Genomic DNA, 19,865 nt, shown 5'->3' with positions numbered 1-19,865 from the left:
AAAACCTTCTTGAACTTTACAATTCTCATGAATAAAGCAACAGTTCAAACTTGGACTCAACAAACTACTGTTATATAAGGTAAGGGCAAGGGAGAGCTTGGAAACTTCCCTTTAGTGTTCTTAGGGGTAGAAAGAGGACAGCATCATTATCAGCAGGGCATATATATTTTGAGAAAGTTTGACAAGTAGGTTTGGCAACCACTACCCCTCAACCCCCATCATTCTCTAGTTCCTGTAAAGCTAAGCCCATGCCTTTTAACCATCCCAGGAAAGCATGATCTCCACCACTTGCCCCTCCTGTGCAAAGGATTGCAGCACGTTGGAGCAGCACTTACTGCCAGCAAGTAAGCACATTCAAATGGCTTCTCACCCAAGAACACAGTGCAAATGAGAATCCAATAGGAAGGTCAAGCTGAAGCACGCCCCCACCTCAGGTTGCACCTTGGGCCCTCCCACAACCTCCCTTTCCACTGTTTTCCTTCAGCAAGAGGCCCAAGGGTTCACTATACACCAGGCCTCTTGCTACAGACTGGAATCCAGCAGTGACAGGGCAAGCAGACACTATCCAGAGAAAAGCATGCCCTTCTGCACAGACCAACAAGATCAGGTCACTGAGAGAGTCCACTGGCAGGTAGGAAGCTGTCAGTGGCCTGCACCGGAGCCCAGGCTTTGGCACTCTGTAGCACTCTACTCCATCAGGTCAGAGCACACAGAATAACCAAGAGGCACAGCGGCATGAGATGATACAAGAGTGTGTGCCACCTTCCCCGAAGAGGACAACTTCCAAACAGAGAGAACAGTAAGGTTTAGTAAATAACTGGGAAATGCTGTTTGGTCATACTTATTTTTATTTTGTATAAAATGTATTTAAGTATAAATTTATGTGACTTAACCCTCAGTTTTCATTAATGGCTACGTTTTACCAATGGGCTAACAAATGCCATGAATGTTTAACAATCAGTTCTGGCCAGCCAGTACAAGGACTGCTGTGATTCACCACTGAATGAGCTCAGAAGACAAAACAGGTGTTAACGAGGAAGTACTTTATACTGAGTGGTTCATGAAATGTTTGATTTGGGTCTTTGATATTAAAGAGTCAGCAATACAAAGTTCTGCCACACAGAAGGGACCGTGAGCATTTTGAAGAGACAGCACACTTCCATCCTGAGAAATACAAAGTCAGGGTGATGAGGTACAGTAAGCAGGACTAGACTGGTAAAAACCAGAGCAGGAGCAACTGGCAGATCATTTGGAGTCTGAGCTGAGATACCCTAAGTATGGACCCTATACTGGAACTCTCACACACACCAAGTCTCAGAGAAAGAGTGCACTTCTAGCTTCAGATACAGCCTACCTGCCCCTGACTTGCCAAATCCACATTCTCAGTCTCACCCTCTTCTTTTGCTTGGGGACCACATTCCCAACTCTACTCAGAAGCCTACCAAACATTTAGGATGTATCTGGTCCAGACCATGGTAATCCACAGCTGACAAGTTTGCATCCCAGACCGAAATTGCTCTGTACCTGACTAAACCTGTTCTTCCCCTGTCCTTCCTATCTTTGAGAGATCAGCCTCTGCCCAGTTGCCAAACCACGGGAACCCAACGGCCTACTTCATACTGCCCCCACTTTCCCAGGTCCTAGACACAACTGGTTCCCAGGGCAAAGGATCTCCTGTCCAAAGTATCACATAAAACCATCATGCTCCATGCTTCCCAGCCTCACTGGGCTTCACCCCCTCAACCGCATTGGCCATTTGTCCTAACTGATCTCCACGCTTATGAATCACATATCTACCCCACCCTGAGTTTCTTCCTTCTTATAATCTTCAGAGAGAAAGATATTACTAATGCAGATAATCACGCCAGAGCCTAATGGTTTTCTTTTTTTTTTTTCTTTCTTTCTTTTCTTTTCTTTTCTTTTCTTTTTTTTTTTTTTTTTGGTTTTTCGAGACAGGGTTTCTCTGTGGCTTTGGAGCCTGTCCTGGAACTAGCTCTGTAGACCAGGCTGGTCTCGAACTCACAGAGATCCGCCTACCTCTGCCTCCCGAGTGCTGGGATTAAAGGCGTGCACCACCATCGCCCGGCGCCTAATGGTTTTCTTAGACTTTCTAGAGCACAAATACAGAGAAGATTTAATCCTTGATGAAAGCCACCAATGCCCAGAACACCCATGATGTGCTTTGTTTCTTTTCAGAAACACCTATTGATACCAGGATACCCAAGATACCATTTGCTTCTTTTCAGAAACACCTTTTGCTTATGTTCTTAATTTTGTCTTATGTTTTCTTCATCATTCTGCATTCAGCCTCCCCACACACGCAAGGCAGTGACTTTCTTACATTGTTACTTCAGTGATTCCCACCTCCCAGTATTCATACAACAGAAACTCAGTTTTGGTGTTGTTTTTAGATACCTTCTCAAGTCCCCAAATAAACCAGATGCCCCTTCCCTTGACTCCAACAGCATCCAATGCATGCTTTAATTACTACCCTAATTTATTCCACTTAACTGGACTACCTGTGCACACTGACCACTTCGGGTGTCCTGAGAGGTCAGGCAGTCTTTGGCACTGAGAACAGCAACTGGGGGATTTCGGGCACTGCTGATCATTAGCAATATTGTGATGTCACTACAGAACTACCGATTGGACAGAAAGCAGTGCACAATGAACAGGGTGGTGGAAGAAGCTGGCAGTCTGAAGGAGGCTCTCATGATCCTCAGCTGTGCGGGCACAACAACAGCCAGGAGGAGACCGAGCCAGGCAGTGGTGGCACCAAACGGAAAAGGGCAGGGGACACTCATGGCCAACTGCCTTGTTACTCACATGGAAAGTTGACAAAAATCTCATGATTAAAAAAATATATAGATGAAGTAAGAACCAACTCCTTTTTATTAACCTGCAAGGGAAATCCCACCCCCCACACATACTGAAAGGCCAAAAAACGTCTTGAGTTGGATCTACACAACAATCCCCTTTCCCAGCACGCCTGCTTTGGAATAACAAGCTGTAAAACGGTGATGGATTTCCCACCAGAGAACTGTGTGGTGAAGTCAACCATAAGCTTTAAGGCAGCAGTTCACAGCAAACATAAAGGTAAAGTTCTTTTTTAAAAAAAAAATATTTATTTTTGTGTGCACTGGTGTTTTGCCTGAATGGATGTCTATGTGAGGATGTAACACTTGTGAGCTGCCATGTGGATGCTGGGAACTGAACCTGCGTCCTTTACAGGAGCAGCCAGTGCTCAAAACCCGAGCCATCTCTCCAGCCCCAAATGTAAACTTCTTAAGAGACAGTGAAAGCAGTTTGCCCACATTCCAAAAGATATCCTACTCTTAAGGTAGCATTATTCTCCTAGAAATCAGGAGGTTTGTTTGCTTTGCTCTTACATGGTTTTTTTTTTTCCACTTTTGACATTTCTACACAAGCTAACACTACACTATACTGGACTTAAATCAGAAAGTGGTGCTAACTACCATGCCATGGAAATATCCTTTTCAAAGCACTACTTGCCAAGGGTGGTGGTGTAGATCTGCAATCCTGGTTCTCTGGAGGTTAGGGAGAACTGCAAGGTGCAGGACAGCCTGGGGGCTTCATAGCCACTGCCAATCCAGAGTACAAACCACAAACATTGCTTCAAAAATAAACTATTAAAAATAAATTTCCCCGGAGCTGCAGCGACGGCTCCAAGAAATAAGAGCCATTTTTTTCCCAGCACCCACATGGCAGGTCACAGCAACTTTAACTCGGTTTCCAGAACTGGCCTCTGCCGCACCAGACACCACCAAGGGCAAATATAAACATGCAAGTAAACACTCATACACATAAAAATAAATCGTCCTCCTGCATTGTACAATCTCACGGGATGAAGGGGTACAAAGTTTCCGCCTTGATAATGAATATTGTAAGCTCATGAATATTGCAAGCAACCAGCATTCTGTTGGAAACCAAACCAAGCAAACCACCAGTTCAAACCAGAAGAGGAAGTAATTCTGCATGGGGGGTGTCGAGGCAAGTAGGGGTGAAGCCACTGGCAATGGGAGACCTATTCAACAACTTGGGTAAAAAAATAGAAGACAGTAATTTCCAGAAGCTCCAAGTCATCCTAAATTAGAGTGTTAAAAACTCTACTCGCATATTCTAGCCGAATATTTTTCTCCCAAAAATACTTCAGGAAAAAAAAAAAGGCGGGAGGTGGAGAGACAAGTCTTCTCGGGCTAGGTCTTCTCAACCGGCAGAAGTCGGCCGATCCGCCCTCGATGGACGGGGGAGCCTGCAAGTCTTCCATCGTGCTGGTGTGCCGGGCTCCAGGCCTGAGAGGGGAAAGGGAAAGAGGAGCCACCATGGACAGGAACTTGGAAAAGCAGACACGTTTACCCAGACGCAGACACATGGTTGCTGTGGATACCAAGCCAAGTACCCAAATCCTGCACAGAGGGGCGTCAGGACCCGCTCTCTAAGACAGAGGCTGGGGGAGGGGGGTTACAGGGCTCAGGAGGGGCTGTCCTTTCCCGAGATGTCCCCCCGGGCCTCGGTTCCCAGAGGCGCCTACCGCGTAGACGAGCACAGCGCCGGGGCTGGCCGAGCCGACAGAGAAGCGAGAGCTGGAAGAGCTAGGAACATCCATGGTGCGGCTGCCGTCCCGGGCGGGGCCTGGGCTTGTCTACTACGCGGTTGTGGAGCAGCGGCTGGGGGCGGTTCTTTCGAACGGGGCGGCTCCAAGCCGCCCAGGGCGGTGGCACTCAGGACGGCCACCGCACGGGACCCCGGGCGCCGCCATCTTAGCCAGGACGGAGGCCGCGCAGGGCCTCCCGCGGAGCACGCGCAGGAGCGCCGGAAGCGGAAGTGCCGCCTTGTGGGCTGGATTTGAAGATCCTTGCAGATGCCCATGGCGGCGGCGGCGGAGAAACGAGAATCGGACTCCGCAGAGCCTCCTGGCACTGAGACACTCCTGGATGAGGTGCTGCGGACCCTCTACGACCTGGGTGAGCTTGGCTCCCTAGAGGAGACGGCTGAGGACAGCGGATCGCATTCCAGCCGCGGCAGGACCGCGGGCTACCCGGAACCGGTTCGGGTCACCCGATCTCCTGGCGCCACGCCGGCCCGCCTTACTCCTGCGGCGTCTCCCTCTCTGAGACCTTCTCACCCACATCTTGGTTGACCTTTCGCTCTCTCGCTGTGTGGGAAAGAAAAATCGAAGCGTGTTACTGAAGACAGGCAGCTGTCTGGCACTTTGGCAAAAGGACAGACACTCGCAGGCTGAAGAGCCCACATGCAGATTGCCTGACTTTTAGAAACAAACACGTTGCAAACTCTGTATTATATTTATTTTGGAGCTGTTGCTCGAAATTCTAAGCTTGCTTACATGGTTAAAAAAAATAGCTTAGAAGGTGGAAAAACGTACCAGATGTACAAGCTCTTGTTGTGCGTTCCCCCATTAACTGTCAGAGCAACCCTTATATACATATTAGTTACAGAGAAACAAGCACCACAGGCTAACGGAGCTTGTTAAACGTTACCTTTCAGAGCTCGGATCTAAAGGCTTAGGGCCTAATAACATAGTTTGCGCCGCTTTGACTTGTCCTATGTAGGTTCTCTTGTGTCCACGGAGTGGAGGACGGACAGCTCTTGGCGTCGACTTTCACTAGTTTTATGACTAATTTTTAAAATGACTTATGGCCACATCTGCTGGGATTCATTGTTAGTTGCGCCAGTGTTCCGGACTCATTTTTATATCCATACTGCCAGAGTCAGATTGGCTCCAAGTACACGTTTAGTGAGTACATAGCTGGTGTTTAGAGAGCTCTTGTGCACATAGGTCAGTAACGAGGCCTAGACTTCTGGTTCAAATTTCAGGTCTCTATTTAGAGAGTCTGAGCAGAGGAAACAAACAGAAGATGCGAAATTTAGTAGAAAGTAGCGGTATTTAAATTAAGGCAGTTTTCCTGGATTCTCTTGAATTCATAGCGGAAAGAAAACAGGAAGCCTGGGGCAGGTACTTGTAACCCTGTAATATGATAAAAAGAAATACTAATGTAGAGCCAGGTGTTTTTAATATAACAGATGGGCAAATGGCAGGTCGCAGTCCTGGGAACCACAGCTCGAATGTCACTGGATGAGCAGCAAGTGTGAGGACAAGAGCAATTATTTTCATACAAGTCAGAGGTGCACAGCTACCTAGTCATGAAATAGGCATGAAAGAGCATTTTGATGTCTAAAAATGGTGCAAAAGCAATTTACTGGAAGGAAAACAATTTGTATCTTTTAAGTTGTGTTTTTACTTTTCAAGTTATATTTATTTATGTATTTGTCACCGCACCATGGTGAAATAAGGAAACAACTTACGGGAGTCAGCTCTCTGCTTCCACCATGTGGGTCCTGGGGATCAAACCTCCCCAAGCGGTTTGTTTCTTTCTTTGTGCAGATGGGTGCTTGTGTCTGGGCCAGATGCACAGTAACATTCCTTTGGTATTGGTGTTAACTAAAACCAAAATCGTTTTTACATTATTTTTTTTTTATGTTGAAACAAACAGGAGAGACGGAAGGTGAAACAGAGCCTAAAAGGATCAAGAAGAAGAGAGAAAAGAAGAGAGACGTGGAGACCACAGCAGAGGTTACAGCAGCGCCACTCCCCCTTCCTGGATCTCTCGTAAAGGGCCAGAGGAAGAGTGCTTCCAGCTTTTTCAAGGAACTCAGAGAAGAGCTACACTCTGCTTCCGCTGCCCCCTCAGCACCCCCTTCAGGAGCAGAAGTCCCTGATACTAATGCAGTGTCGCTCTCTGCCCCAGAGAACAACAGCAGGCTCGTGGAAGTGGTGGAGTTTCAAAGCAGAAGTAAAAGAAAACCAAAACCGGGTCAAGAAGAGCATGCAAAGGTAATGAATCGTCTGGTCTGTACCTGTGTGATCAGGTTACCATTAGACAGTAACAGAATTGGAGAACTAGAGAAAGGAAAAGACTATTTTGGAAATAGTCCAGCTGTCTGGCCCCACCGAAGCCCTGACAATGACCTTTTCGCCTAGAGCCTAGGCCCAGGCCATAAATTCCACAGTGAAGCTGTGTTGTGCGTCTCGTCTGGGGCTTTTGGGTGTCTCTGGGAACGTGGCTTTAGTGCTGCTCTGCTCCGTCGCCCACAGCTGCAAGTGCACTCGGCAGGCTTCCCTGCTTTAGTGCAGCGACCACGGGCTCCGTTCCACAGTCACTGTGTGCCTGCTGCCTGGCTCCCTAGAAACCAGCAGTGGAACGTGTGGGTGCTGTGTTGTCCCTGTGGTTATGAAGTTATAAAGGTAAACAAGCGGTGCTGAGAGGAGCAGGCAGAGCCTGCTCTGGGTGGGGTGGTCAGGCTCGTATTAAATGGTACTCAGGGGAAGAGGAAAGCCGCGCAAGCAGAAGAAACAGCTTTGCCAACCCCCCTTGGGTGCAAGGCGCCTGACTGGTTCCAAGAGCTGGAAGACTAGCAGAAGTAGGACAGAGGGGACAGTGGCATGAGGTGACGCACAGAAGCTGCGGAAGCCAGCCCTTCCCAGGTCTTAGAGGCAGCTGTAGGATGTTGTACTTTAAAATCCATGAAGACAGCCCGGTGTGATGCCTTATGCCGATCGTGCCCAAACTCAGGAGGATTTCCATGAAGTCAAGCTAGTCTCGCTTCACAGCCAGTCCTAGGCCAGTCTCGGCTACACGATGAGGTCTTCAGTCAGAACAAAACATAGCAAAGATCAATTAAGTATGTGGGGAGCTGTGACAGCACAGCATTCCCAGCGGAGGCAGGAGGTCATCTGCTTCTTGTTTGCAGTGAGTTACAACCAACAGAGTGAGGAAGGGGTACCGCTCAGTGATCTGGGTTTGAAATGGGGTAGCCTAGACAGACTTGGGGAGCAAATGAAAGAACCCGTGTCTTTTCTTTTTTGGTTTTTCAAGACAGGGTTTCTCTGTAGCTTTAGAGCCTGTCCTGGAACTAGCTCTTGTAGACCAGGCTAGCCTCGAACTCACAGAGATCCGCCTGCCTCTGCCTCCTGGGTGCCAGGATTAAAGGCGTGCACCACCACCACCCGGCTAAGAACCTGTTTCTTAATGGGAGTGCAGCTTTGTGAGAGGAAGGACATGGGCTTTGTCAGGCAGTAAGTATGTCAGGTCGCCTGAAGCCATTCAGCTGGCACTTGGCTCCTAGGGCAGTGTCAGTGGCATTGTCCTCACATCCCTCAAGCTGCTCAGTCTCCACTGTCGCCGTGAATCTTAAGTGCCTCAGTGGCCTAGCTAAAAAAGGGACCAAAGCAGGGTGTGGCTGTGCTCGCCTTCAATCCCGCCTTCAGGCAGATCTCTGTAAGTTCAAGAGTAGCCTAGGCTACGTAAGAGATGCTGTTTCAGAGCAAAAAGGTGGGGACAGAAAGCAGGAATGAAGGGTGAAGAGAAGGGGCCCTGTGTCCTCTCTCTATGCTCCACTGTCAGTACTGCCCCTGCCGTTGCCATCGGTCCCCACAAGCTAGTGCTTGTTCCCGTCCACTGACCCCTTCTTGCCTCACTAACTCCTCCTGATTCCTGCAAGTGTTTGCTGCACAGAGGAGCCTGGTGCCTGCTGAGGTGCTTGTTCCCGTCCACTGACCCCTTCTTGCCTCACTAACTCCTCCTGATTCCTGCAAGTGTTTGCTGCACAGAGGAGCCTGGTGCCTGCTGAGGTGCTGTTCCCGTCCACTGACCCCTTCTTGCCTCACTAACTCCTCCTGATTCCTGCAAGTGTTTGCTGCACAGAGGAGCCTGGTGCCTGCTGAGGTGCTGTTCCCGTCCACTGACCCCTTCTTGCCTCACTAACTCCTCCTGATTCCTGCAAGTGTTTGCTGCACAGAGAAGCCTGGTGCCTGCTGAGGTGCTGTCTGGTCTGCAGTCAGGTGCACTGCTTACCACACATGCCACTCAGAGCATGTGAGCACAGCTTGACAGGGTTCCGTTTGGTTTTTAGATAAATACAAATTTGTTTAGCAGACAAACCTTATAAGGCCTTCAAAAATCACTGTCTGTCCTGTTTGGCATGACTTTTATTTGGTTTATTTCCCTGGTGCTAGGGATGGAACAGGGAGGGCCCATGCACACAGGCAAGCCTCTCCATCTGAGATACGTCTCAGCTGTCATGGAGGGTGTGCTGATGAGTTCTCAGTCCAGCTGAAGGTCCTGTGCCTGTCAGTGTTCAGTATTGCAGTCAGAACCTGACCCAGGCCATCTAGAGAAACGATTGTGGATCTGAAGCAAGCACCAGGCCAGGGTCCATCCCAGGCTCTCAGGCTTCCAGGCTATGTACTCTGCTACTGCTTGGGAGATAGAATACAGATTTATTAGGTTCTGTGGCCTTTGTAAGACCAGTGGGAGGAGCCAGAGGATCACCAGACCTGAAGACACCTCCCCAGTTTGTTGCCAAATAGCCACAGAGTGCTTACCCAGCTCACCCTCTTCATCCTGAGCTCCCTTGAAGTCAGGAAGAGAGTCATCTAGTTGAGGCACTTCACCCTGGCCCCTACTCTTTCCAAAACTACCTTCCTTTGAGAAAAAGAGTATTTACCTACCACACCCACTCTTAACTGGAGACCAGCTGGACATTTCAATAATTTTAAGTTTGTCCACCTAGATTTTTATTACATTTTATTTGTTTGTGCATGAGGTAGTGGGTACCATGGTGCATCTGTGTGGAGATCAGAAGACAACCTATAGGAGCCCATTCTCTCCTCCCACCATGTTGGACCCAGGGAATAAACTCGGGTCATTAGGCTTTGTGGAAAGCACTGTTCCCCAGAGTCGAGTCACCTTAGTCCAGCAGTGACATTTTCTTCTCTTGGGAGGGCGGGGTGCACACACATAAAATAAATAGCATTTCAAAACAAAAGCATGCTCTCCACCTCTTCTCTGCAAGCTCTAAAGATTTCGGCAGCATGTAGAATTGGTACTTACATGGTGGCTGGCTTCAAGGCTCTTTTCCAGCTTTTCTTTGTGATGAAATACTCAACAGCTTGGTACATAACTTATTACTGGTGAGCAGCTGTTGCCGCCATTTTCCTCGTGCAGGGCTGCAGCTGTCCCCCTTCCTCTCCTCTTCTGCTCTCTCTCTTAAATGGCAGTGCCCCTTCTGGAATGGGTCACTTCTTGTACTCTGTGGCTTGTATCACAGTGCCCTCCTCATCCATGATATGGCATGTATCAGAATTCTGCTCTTTGGTTTATTTTGTGTGGCGTTGACTCATGTTTGCTAGATTAGCACTCTGCCGCTGAGCTACATCCCAGTCCAGAGATGCCTCTCCTCAAGAAGCCGAACATGAACCACTTAGCCTGTTCATCTGTTGTAGACGTCTGGGTGCCCGTGTGTTTTAGCTGCTGCGAACACTGCCACTGTGAACATCCGTGTACCTGCCCGCTCTGCGTTTACTGTTCCTAGGAAGTGCCGCACCTTGTCCATAGCAGCCGTACCTTTAGCATTTTTGCCTACAGTCTATAAGGGCTCAGTTTCTTGACATCCTTTCCAACACTTATTTTCCTGGGGGAGTTGACTTTTATTTTATACACATATGCACAGTTGTTGGGTTGTTTGTTTCAAGATAAGGTTTTATGATGTAGCCCAGGCTGGCCTCACACTTGTAGCCACTTCCCTGCCTCTTCTCAGATTACAGGTGTGGGCTGCCATACCTGGCTAACTGGTAGTTTCTAATAAGAATTTGTTTCCTTATAGGATAAAACAAGGGCCCTTGAAAAAGATGTGGGTATTCAAGAATTTAACCTAGAAAAGGTAAGCATTTTGAGGTAACTTTTAGTTCCTTTTTAAGGTTTGCATTGTTGACTTTGAACTGTCAGCTTTAACACAGCGCCAACCTTCTGCAGAGTCTTGTCTCAAGGCTAGGGAAATGGTGACCCTAGTCTCAGGATGTTCACATGACTGACTTGACTAGCACAGGGTTACAGCGCAATGGCCGGTGATACAGTGGCAAGTCAGAAAGACGCGCATCCTTTCACAGTGCAGCTGGTTTCTAAGATGCCTGACAAAAGGACAGGAGGAAGCCACTCAGCAACTTAGAGAACAGTTGTGTTTGCCCTGCTGTGGTCCGCTCCCGTGTGGACAGCATGTTGGAGAGGCACTTTCATCTAAGTGGCTGCCTCTCGGAACTGGCTTGGTGGAGAGCATCCATTCACAGCACTGAGTGCTGCCTGAATCCCAATACTGTCACTAGTTCACGCAGAGATAATCATTGCTTCAGCTGTGGGATTAAACAAGGAGGGAACACTAAGAGCGCAGGGGTTCAAGAATCTGCTGGTGCTTCCTCGGCCACGGCACCACTGCAGGGTCCCGGCTGTGGGGCAGTGTGGCTGAGAGGCTGCTGCCGGGGGAGTTGTTGGCATGTGGGTCTGACTATTGTGCACCAACAGGCTCGTTTGGAAGTACACCGCTTTGGGATCACGGGCTATGGCAAAGGAAAAGAGAGAGTCCTGGAACGGGAGCGAGCTATCGTGCTGGGGGCTAAGGTGAGGGGCTGCCTGCCATGGTCAGACCTAGGGGAAGGGGTAGCCCAGGGGCGCTGCTGGGACTGCCCTTTTCTTACTTGTAGGAGAAAAATGGATGGCGTGTCTTTATTCTTTCCTGTCAGGCTCCCAAAAGAAGTTACGTGAATTACAAGGTTTTACAGCAACAAATCAAAGAGAAGAGGAGAGCGCAGGAAGAAGAAGAGAGATTGGTGGGTGTCTGCTCTTTACTCTGCTAAGCAGGGCTGGCTGTCTCATGGCTGCCTGCAGGCGGGCTTAGCTTGCCAGATAGTAGGGACACCAACATTGCCTAACACCCCCTCCCAGCCCCCAGTTATATCAGCTGAGCTTCATCATGCCAGCTGAGGCATCTGGCCTGGTCATGGAGAAGGTGAGGCTGGCCTTGAGGCCAAAGGTCATTGCCACAGTGTCTGTTGAGTGCCCACCACGTGCCCAGCAGGTGCTGGTGCTCGACTATGGTTGTCCTGAGGGGTCATGACACTTGGGGTTTCTGACAGGGTCTCAGTGTGTAACCCAGGCTGGCTTAGAATTGCCCTCCACTGCCTCTGCCGTCTGAGTACAGTCACGGGTGTACACTACCGGATTCTGATACCTGTGCATTTCGTAACAGGTCAGAGTGAGACTTGTTGGCTTATGTTTACTAAACCCACTTGAAAATGTTAAAAAATGATGACATTTATGTGGCTTTTTGTCACAAACTTGCTGCCCTGTTGTGAATATTTACCATCCATTACTGATTCATTGTCTTTGCTGATTTAGGCCCGGGACACAGACATTTTCAAGAAAAAGAAGAGGAAAGTACAGGAGGACAGGTGGGTAGTGGCCACAGATGCTGGGGCGTCCCTGGCCAGGTCTGTGGTTGGTTCTCGTGGGCCCGTGCGTGAGTGCAGCATCCCAGCCCTCTAGTTACCTGCTTGGGCCTGTGAAGAGGTGATTAGAAAACTGCCCCAGCGATGCGTGAGAATCTGAGCTCGCCGTGGCTGGCCTAATGTGCCACAGTCACAGTGGAGCTTCTTGATGTGAAATGGGGAAATAGTGGGAAAGGGCCTGGTACTTGTCTTAGCTTTGGGTGAGGATTCCTCTCGTGGGCGCCGTGCTCCAGTCTGGGCTCTTCATCGTAGCCCTTTCTCACAGCAGTGTCTTTGTCAACTGAGTGCCCATTCTGCGCCAGGTAAGAGTTGGTGCCCAGGGGACGTCACCCTGAGGGAGCCCTGTCCCTTGAGGGGCATGGCAGTGAGGGAAGCCTCCAACTGTGAAAGCAAATTGGTGATGTCTGGTGCTAGCGAGTCCTGTAAAGAGGCTTCAGTCTAGCTTGGAGGGTTGAGCTGGAGGTCACTTCAGGGAGGTGACGTCTGTCAGGAACTGAGAGCAAAGAGGAAGGGTCACCCTGAAATAGTGTTCAGCACCTTGTGGAGCGAGAGACCAGTGCAGTTGTGGTAGGGCCTGCCTAAGAAGAGGAATCCACGCCTGTGGTCCTTGCTCTAACTGCCTGGCACCCTTCTCTTACTGTCAACACAGGAGATCCAAGAAGTCGGCTCCCAGCATTTTGTCAAATGGAAAAGTTGGACAAGTTGGAAAATTCAGAAATGGGACATTGATTCTAAGCCACGCTGATATCAGGAAAATAAATTCTTCCAGAGTAGCAAAATGATGAACTTTGTCAGCTCCAGAGAGGAGTAGGAACCGTGACAAGCACTGACACAGGACCACTGAACTGCAGACCGCACTTCATGTCCCTCGGGGTCTCTTCATGAGGAGCAAAACGGATAAACAGGGTGGTGACCTGCTGAGTGCCTGCCAGGCCCAGGCTCCACTCCCCTGTGCTGGAGAGGTTGTTCTCCGCAGTGGTGGTGACCTGCTGAGTGCCGGCCAGGCCCAGGCTCCACTCCCCTGTGCTGGAGAGGTTGTTCTCCGCAGTGGTGGTGACCTGCTGAGTGCCGGCCAGGACTTTTGGACTTCTGATAGCAGTGCTACTATGTCATGAAAGAACTAAGAACTTTGTCATCTTTCAGTTTTCCGGAAAAGCAGTTCTATTGTCAACCTACTTTGTGTTAAATCCGTTTTGTAAGAATTTTCAAAAATACATATCTGTTGTATGAGGCTGGCTGTTGAGTAACACACGGCAGTTCTAACTGGTTTCCCACACCTCACAAGGCTGTGTTTACAGTGATGTTACTCCTACCTGGGGGTCAGCGTCTTCTCAGAGAGTGAGGTAAGTTAAAGGGAGATCTCCAGTGAGGAAGGATTCTGGTACTTCCCACCTTAGGTGTTTGGCTCCTTGTCCAGTAAGCACTGTGATGTGGGTTTAGAGACCATGTGGGTTTAGAGGTCGTGGCCAGCAGGTTGGTCAGGTGGCTCCGAAAGTATTGCCAAACCAACTCATGAGGTGGAATCCAATTTGCTAGTTTTTTTTAGATGACATTTTTAAAGTTTATTTTGTGTGTATGTTAGGGCACATGTGCCATGGTGTTTGTATGGAAGTCATAGGCCCACTGAGCCACCTCACTCAGTTATTCATTTGTATGTGTGCTGAGCATTGTAGCCTTATGGTTAGCATGAGGACAGTAGAGACTGGCATGTCAGCAGGTGACAGGGATACCATAACAAAGCTGGACAGGTGGATTCTTGGGGCTTGCCCAGCCAGGCCAGCTGAATTGGCAAGTGCTAGGCCCATAAAGAACCTGACTCAAAAAAACAAGTGGAGGTTGACCTCTAGCCTGCACATATGTGAACAAATATGCACACATTCTCTCTCTCTCTCTCTCTCTCTCTCTCTCTCTCTCTCTCTCTCTCTCTCTCTCTCTCTCACACACACACACACACAATATTTTAAAAATGAAACCATACCTTTATTGTGGAAAATGGTGCCTTATAATTTGAACCCACATTTTTACTTTGAGATTTGGGAGCTTAGAAAACTAAAACTGATGACCAGTGGTCAGCCAGGGCCAGTCTGTGGAAATGGAGAAGGGACCAAAACCACTCCTGTCTTCCAGTTGTTGGCAGTGTCAAAAGAATTTATTTCAAATCTGTTTAACAATGTGGTAAAACTCAAGTTTCCAAAAAGTAATACAGAAAGTTCAACCAACCCCCTAAAGACCAGAAAACACAGTGTTTGCAATTCAAAAAATACAAACGCTTGTGGATACCTATACAAAAATTAGAAAAAATTACGTTCCTTACCACTTCCCACCCCTCTGTTTTCAGTGAAACATGAACAGCCACAGGACCAAGAGCTGCCACCAAATACCAACCACTAGGGACAGAATCAATGTGGTAGGGAGGGTGGGGAGAGAAGGCAAGGAAAGGCAGGAAAATGGGGCCAAAACAACAGTACACAGCTTTCTGTTTCTGTTAAATTCCTTTGCCAACATTATACAAACACCTCTCATGCTCAGCGCCGTGTAGTGCAAAGGCGGCAGCCTACGTCATGCATTCACGTTTTCTGTTTGTCTACACCCCACTCTCTGCTGGTGCTGAGAAAGTGGGGGACTTAGGAAGTACAGTCTCTGGGGGTTTGGAGTTGGAAAGGCCACTACAGGCCACGCAAGGAGCTCCATCAGCCATCCCAAGGCCTGTGTAGCATCTGCTCAGACCTGCGCACAAAGGCTTGGTGCCCAGTGCCACCCTGCTGGCCCTCAAGCTCTGGGACCTTTCCCAGGGCTGGGTTGACAGCTGGGCCCTCAGTGAGCTGCACCACTTGAGGAAATCACCTTGCTTAGAGTCAGGTCCCACCCAGCTCCTTCCCCTGAATTCAGCACAATTCATGGAAAAGATCAGGCTCCCTGCCCTTCATAGCTTGTGCCACAAGTCCCAACCGCAGTCGCCTGTCTAAAATTGACTCTAGCCATCCCAAGCTAGAGGTCCCAGTTCAGCTGCATGTCATAACACTCTCAGGTGTCTCCCAAAGCCACTCCCACTGCTGGGTAAACAGACGTGAAAGGCCGTGGGTAGGGGGATTCCCTAAAGACCAGAACGGAAGGAACGGGGCAAAAGGCTGGCTAACATCTTTTCTTGGCTTAGGGGACACCGCATACAGATGCTTTTAGCACTCAAGAGAAGGTTGCTGACGGGTTTGGCCTGTTCAAGGCCCTGGGCACGTCACATTAACCCAGGCTCTCCATTAATGGATGAGCTTGCTGTGGTCCCGTGAGTGTCTGAAATGCCAGGCGCTATGCGAAAAGACTTGCTTGGGTGGAAGACACTGTGGTTATCCAGGTTTGAGCCACCGAATGAGTCATTTAGCCTGGGCCTTGCTGATGAGTCTATTCCATGATCCACACAGTACAGAGAGGAGGTAGTTGGCATGACCAGCCCTGTTTGCAGGAAGGGATACCGAGGCACGGAAACAAGTAGGATATTCACCTCATGCATGCCATGAGCCAACATCAAAGCCAGTTTAAGGGTAAGTGCTGAGAGATGCTCTACTTTCCCGTCCTGCCTCAAGCCCCCTCTTACCTTAGTTAACCTCTCCACCTCTTCAGGACCTCTTCAGACAAGAGCCGTACCAGGCTGTCACCAACAACTGGCTATTCCGGGGTAACAGAGTTTGGACTTTGAATGTCTTCTAATAATATATGATATTTCTTTAACTCCTTGAGGGCCCCAAATCCATTAAGATGTCCCTGTTCCTTCCTGGAAAATGTGGCCAAGAAAAATGGAGGGAAGGAGTCTTTCCGAGAACAGAGGTGGGCTTGGCCGCTATCTTCAGTGAGCAGAAATGGGAGCCCCTTTGTCCTCACATGCTTCACTGAAAACCTGTGAAGTATTCTTACGTTGGGGTAACATGAGGCCAGTGGCTTTGAAACAGATCTCCTCTGTGACACAGGAATGGGTGCCAACACTATGAATGTCAACACCCAACAAATCAATATGACCCAGATCCAGGTCAGCCCCAAGGGGGCATCTGGAAATGTCTGGGTATTTGGGATTGTCACACTAACTGGGGGTGCTCTTGGTATCGTGAGGATCCAGACAAGGGGTGCTTAATGCTTTTCAGCACGCAGGCCCCACCCAAAATGTCAGCATTAAGCACCCCAGGGTCACTCCCACAGTTCTGTGATGGTGTTCTTTACACTCCCATATCGAGATTCCCCCCAATGATTTTATCCATTCTCTTCACCCCTCTGTAACAAGAGACCATAGGGGGTGGAGACAGCCTCATCAAGGGCAAACCCAGAGCACGTCTCCACTCAAGGAGCAAGCCTCTCAATCAGAGAATTAAGGCTGACATGCTGCCCCTGGGAAAGAAAATTCACTGTGGACGCTACACTCTGGCCTTGACCTGAAAGGGCCAGGGAAGGGGTAGGGCAACATGAGCGAGAGAAAGGCCTCAGTAAGGTGGACATCCCCTTCTCTCCCCTTCTCTGCAGAGCTCACCCTGTGTCAGGGCTCACCCTGGCTCTGGACCCCTGGGGCCTACAGAGCCACTAAGAACATTTTTGGGATCACAGAGTCCTCAAAGGACTGAAGGTGCAGCCTGGACCATACACGGCGTGAGTGCCAAGGCCAGGCAGTTGTCTCCAGATAGGACAGAGGAGGAAAAGCCTGGGCTGGGGTCCTGCTGTCCTACTGTGAGGGAGGAGGAGCTGTGGGGGAGGGGTAGGTGCCAGTGGGTACTGTCAAGGACATTCATTTCAAAGGGATTGGTATTCCCTAGCCCACACAGAGAGCAGGCTCCAGGTGAATTTCTTCCTCAGACTTACCCTAAATTCCTACTCAGTGGCCAACCAAGGAAGGCCTCCCTTGTCATTTTCACACAGCAGTTATCTCAGCGTCAGTGCTAAGGACTCGATGTCCTAAGACCCCAGGATCTGTCCGTCTGTCACGTGCAATTCCAGGGCCTTGCCACTGTGAGGAGTTAAGTTCCTTCGCTTTTTGATCACCTCAAACCCCCAAGTGTGTCGTACGGTGCTGCTCTTCTCTCATCCATGCATTCTTGTCCCTGAAAGGCGCCCTGTGCAGAAGGCGGGAGAGGTGGCTGTGCAGGGCTGCCCGGGTTGGCCCTGGCATCAGCGTATTGCTTCTGGGCTCTAGTGAGCAAAGGGAGACATTTAGCACCCCCACTCATGCTGCCGTGGGAGATAGGGAGCTGGATCTCCCTTGCTCAACTCCAGGGAACCTCCTTAAAGAGGTTAACTGAGTTGGGTGCGATGCTCACCTCTGTAATCTCAGTACTTGGGAGGCTGAGGCAGGAGGATTGCTGTGAGTTCAAGGCCAGCCTGAGCTATACAGTGAATTCCAGGCCAGCCTGGGCTACAGTGTGAGACCATGTCTCAAACAAACTAAAATAAGAAGGAGAAAGAGTAAAAGGAGGCGGGGAGAAGAGAAAAAGGAAGAGAAGGGGGAGGAGGAAGAAGAGGAGGAAGAGGAGGAGGAAAGTGATCTCCAAGAGCACTGGGGGCTCAGTTGTTGAGCATGTGCAAGACCAAGGCCATGGGTTGGATTTTCCAGCACCAGAAAAAATAGTCCCTGGAATGGTGGCCATTTTCTTATCTCCCCAAAGCTACCCACAGCTCCAGGTCTGCCCAAGTGACTCCCACTTCCCAGGCAGGGGCTTGACCCTGGCTTTGAAGACTGCGGGGCTCCCCCTGGCCAGCTTTTTTGTGTGTTCTTACTCCAGAGTCTCTGGAATCTTCTACCAGAGAGCCAGACACCACCAGAGAACCACCACCATCACCATCACCGCCACCACCCCAACCATGGCCACATGTGACTGCCTGGGTCTTCACTTTGAAGCTCCTTTCCCTCCATCTGCTGGGGTCTTCCAGAACTGTGTCTGTGGGTCAACAGGACCAGCTGAGCAACTGAGGACATGGTAGCCAGGGTCCTGTGGGCTACCCTGAGGGCTTTAGATGGACTTATAGGCCACTGAGCCAGAGACCACTCAGCAGGAAGAGAATCCAAAGAAGCCAAAGCTATGCCTCTGCATTGAAGGTGACTCCAGGACCCAGTGTGGAGGCTGGACAGCGCTGAACTGCTCCTGGTGACGTCGGAGTATCTGAGGAAACAAGGGCCGTGAGCAAGAGCTCTGAGGTAGGACTGGAGGGTCTGTGCAGCCCAGTGGTGGGTACTTGGGAACAGGTGCAGGACCCGTGCACAAAGGCAGAGAGGAAGCACGGTTGGGATGCCGTGCAGATGCATCCGATAAAAACCAGCCCAGCTGATGGACAAGTCATTCCTCTGTGTAAAACGAAATGCCTGATGAATTCTTTCCAAAGGAGAGAGCAAGGTTAGGGCCAGGCAGAGCGGGAGACTGCGGGACGCTGGAAGGGAGGTCGCGGGGCCTGAAGGAGGGTGACTCCATGTGGACCTCACCAGCGAGAGCAGCGCTCCTCAGAAGAAGGAGAGCCTCCCTGCACCCCAGAGAACCCTGGCTCATGTGGAAAGACAAGTTGTAAGGTGTCATCATCCAGTCTCAGCCTTTCTCCAGGCCTTGTTTGTCCCATTGTGACGGAGCCACCCATATTACCACCAGGTACTTCTCATGTTCAAGATGCTTCCAGCAGGGCACCCAGGGAAGTTACAGGGGCTTTGATGTGAGGCCAGGGTCTGCTGCTTCTGTGCTCAAGGCCTAGCTCAGGAAGGAAGGCAGAGTAGATAGATTTCCATCAATGTCTGGGAAAGCAGGTTCTAGAAAAAGCCACCATTGTGCAAAGACATGTCACTGTCTTGGATTCCAGTGTTTCTGTTTGTAACTAAGAATGGAATGAATAAACTTTAACTGGTTATTACACACCATGTATGTGTGTGTGTGTGTGTGTGTGTGTGTTGATAGCACATGGTTAATAATAAACTTTAACTGGTTATTACACACACCATGTAAGTGTGTGTGTGTGTGTTGGTAGCACATGGTTAATAATAAAGGCCTTAAGGAAGCCCTTCTGAAGGGTTCTGGTAGATTAATGTCCCTTCCATTAGTCCTGAATTAGTTTGTAGTGTATTGAAGACTCCATATCCCGAAGGCTCAAGGTCAGTTTCTCCCAGCAGAGGTGACAAGCTGCCGGTTTGGCAGGAGCAGACTCCTAGAAACAGGTTTGACACTGGCGTGGAGTGACATCACCGCGCAGACTCATCTTGGGATACCCGTCCCAAAGTTAGCTTTCCTCTCTCCCTCCAGAAAAAAAAAATCTAAGGGGAAATCAAACTTTCCAAACAATGTCGGACAACATCAGCCTGAAACCAAAGGCTTCCAGAGCGCCCTCTTGAGGGCACCCTGGGGACCATAAGCTCTGTGGCACAGAGGTGAGAGGTCACTCCTGACAGACATAGGCAGCCACAGTATGGCCTTGTTACTCACAGCGCCTTCACTCTCCATCCCCCCCAAAAAGCATCTTCAGACATTCACTGGCTACT

At 49.6% G+C, this 19,865-nt stretch overlaps 2 protein-coding genes across 4 annotated transcripts in view; one reads left to right on the top strand and one right to left on the bottom strand.

The window, feature by feature from the left end:
* The window catches only part of Gnpat (glyceronephosphate O-acyltransferase), a 30,886-nt gene extending 26,075 nt beyond the window's left edge, over positions 1-4,811 (bottom strand). For both annotated transcript variants that reach the window (XM_075977671.1, XM_075977672.1), the window contains exon 1: positions 4,553-4,811. In XM_075977671.1, coding sequence (XP_075833786.1) covers positions 4,553-4,627 — 75 coding nt within the window. In that variant the 5' untranslated portion in view covers positions 4,628-4,811. The remainder of the gene's footprint in view (positions 1-4,552) is intronic.
* A 19-nt stretch (positions 4,812-4,830) lies between these two features.
* Positions 4,831-13,611, top strand: Fsaf1 (40S small subunit processome assembly factor 1). Of its 2 annotated transcripts, XR_012910976.1 has the most exons (8): positions 4,831-4,985; positions 6,534-6,874; positions 10,705-10,761; positions 11,397-11,492; positions 11,615-11,701; positions 12,270-12,322; positions 13,029-13,357; positions 13,428-13,611. XR_012910976.1 is itself a non-coding variant. In XM_075977673.1 (7 exons), exons 1-7 carry the CDS (start codon positions 4,883-4,885, stop codon positions 13,159-13,161), a joined length of 870 nt encoding a protein of 289 aa, XP_075833788.1. In that variant the 5' UTR covers positions 4,831-4,882; the 3' UTR covers positions 13,162-13,611. The 2 variants fall into 2 exon arrangements, 1 of the variants encoding a protein (XP_075833788.1); XM_075977673.1 differs by having other exon boundaries at positions 13,029-13,611.
* The last annotated feature ends 6,254 nt before the right edge of the window (positions 13,612-19,865 follow it).

Source organism: Microtus pennsylvanicus, chromosome 6 (assembly GCF_037038515.1).
Source record: "Microtus pennsylvanicus isolate mMicPen1 chromosome 6, mMicPen1.hap1, whole genome shotgun sequence".
Lineage (NCBI taxonomy): Eukaryota > Metazoa > Chordata > Mammalia > Rodentia > Cricetidae > Microtus > Microtus pennsylvanicus.
The sequence above is the reverse complement of the archived record's forward strand: the minus strand, read 5'-3'. Positions and strand labels throughout refer to the sequence as shown.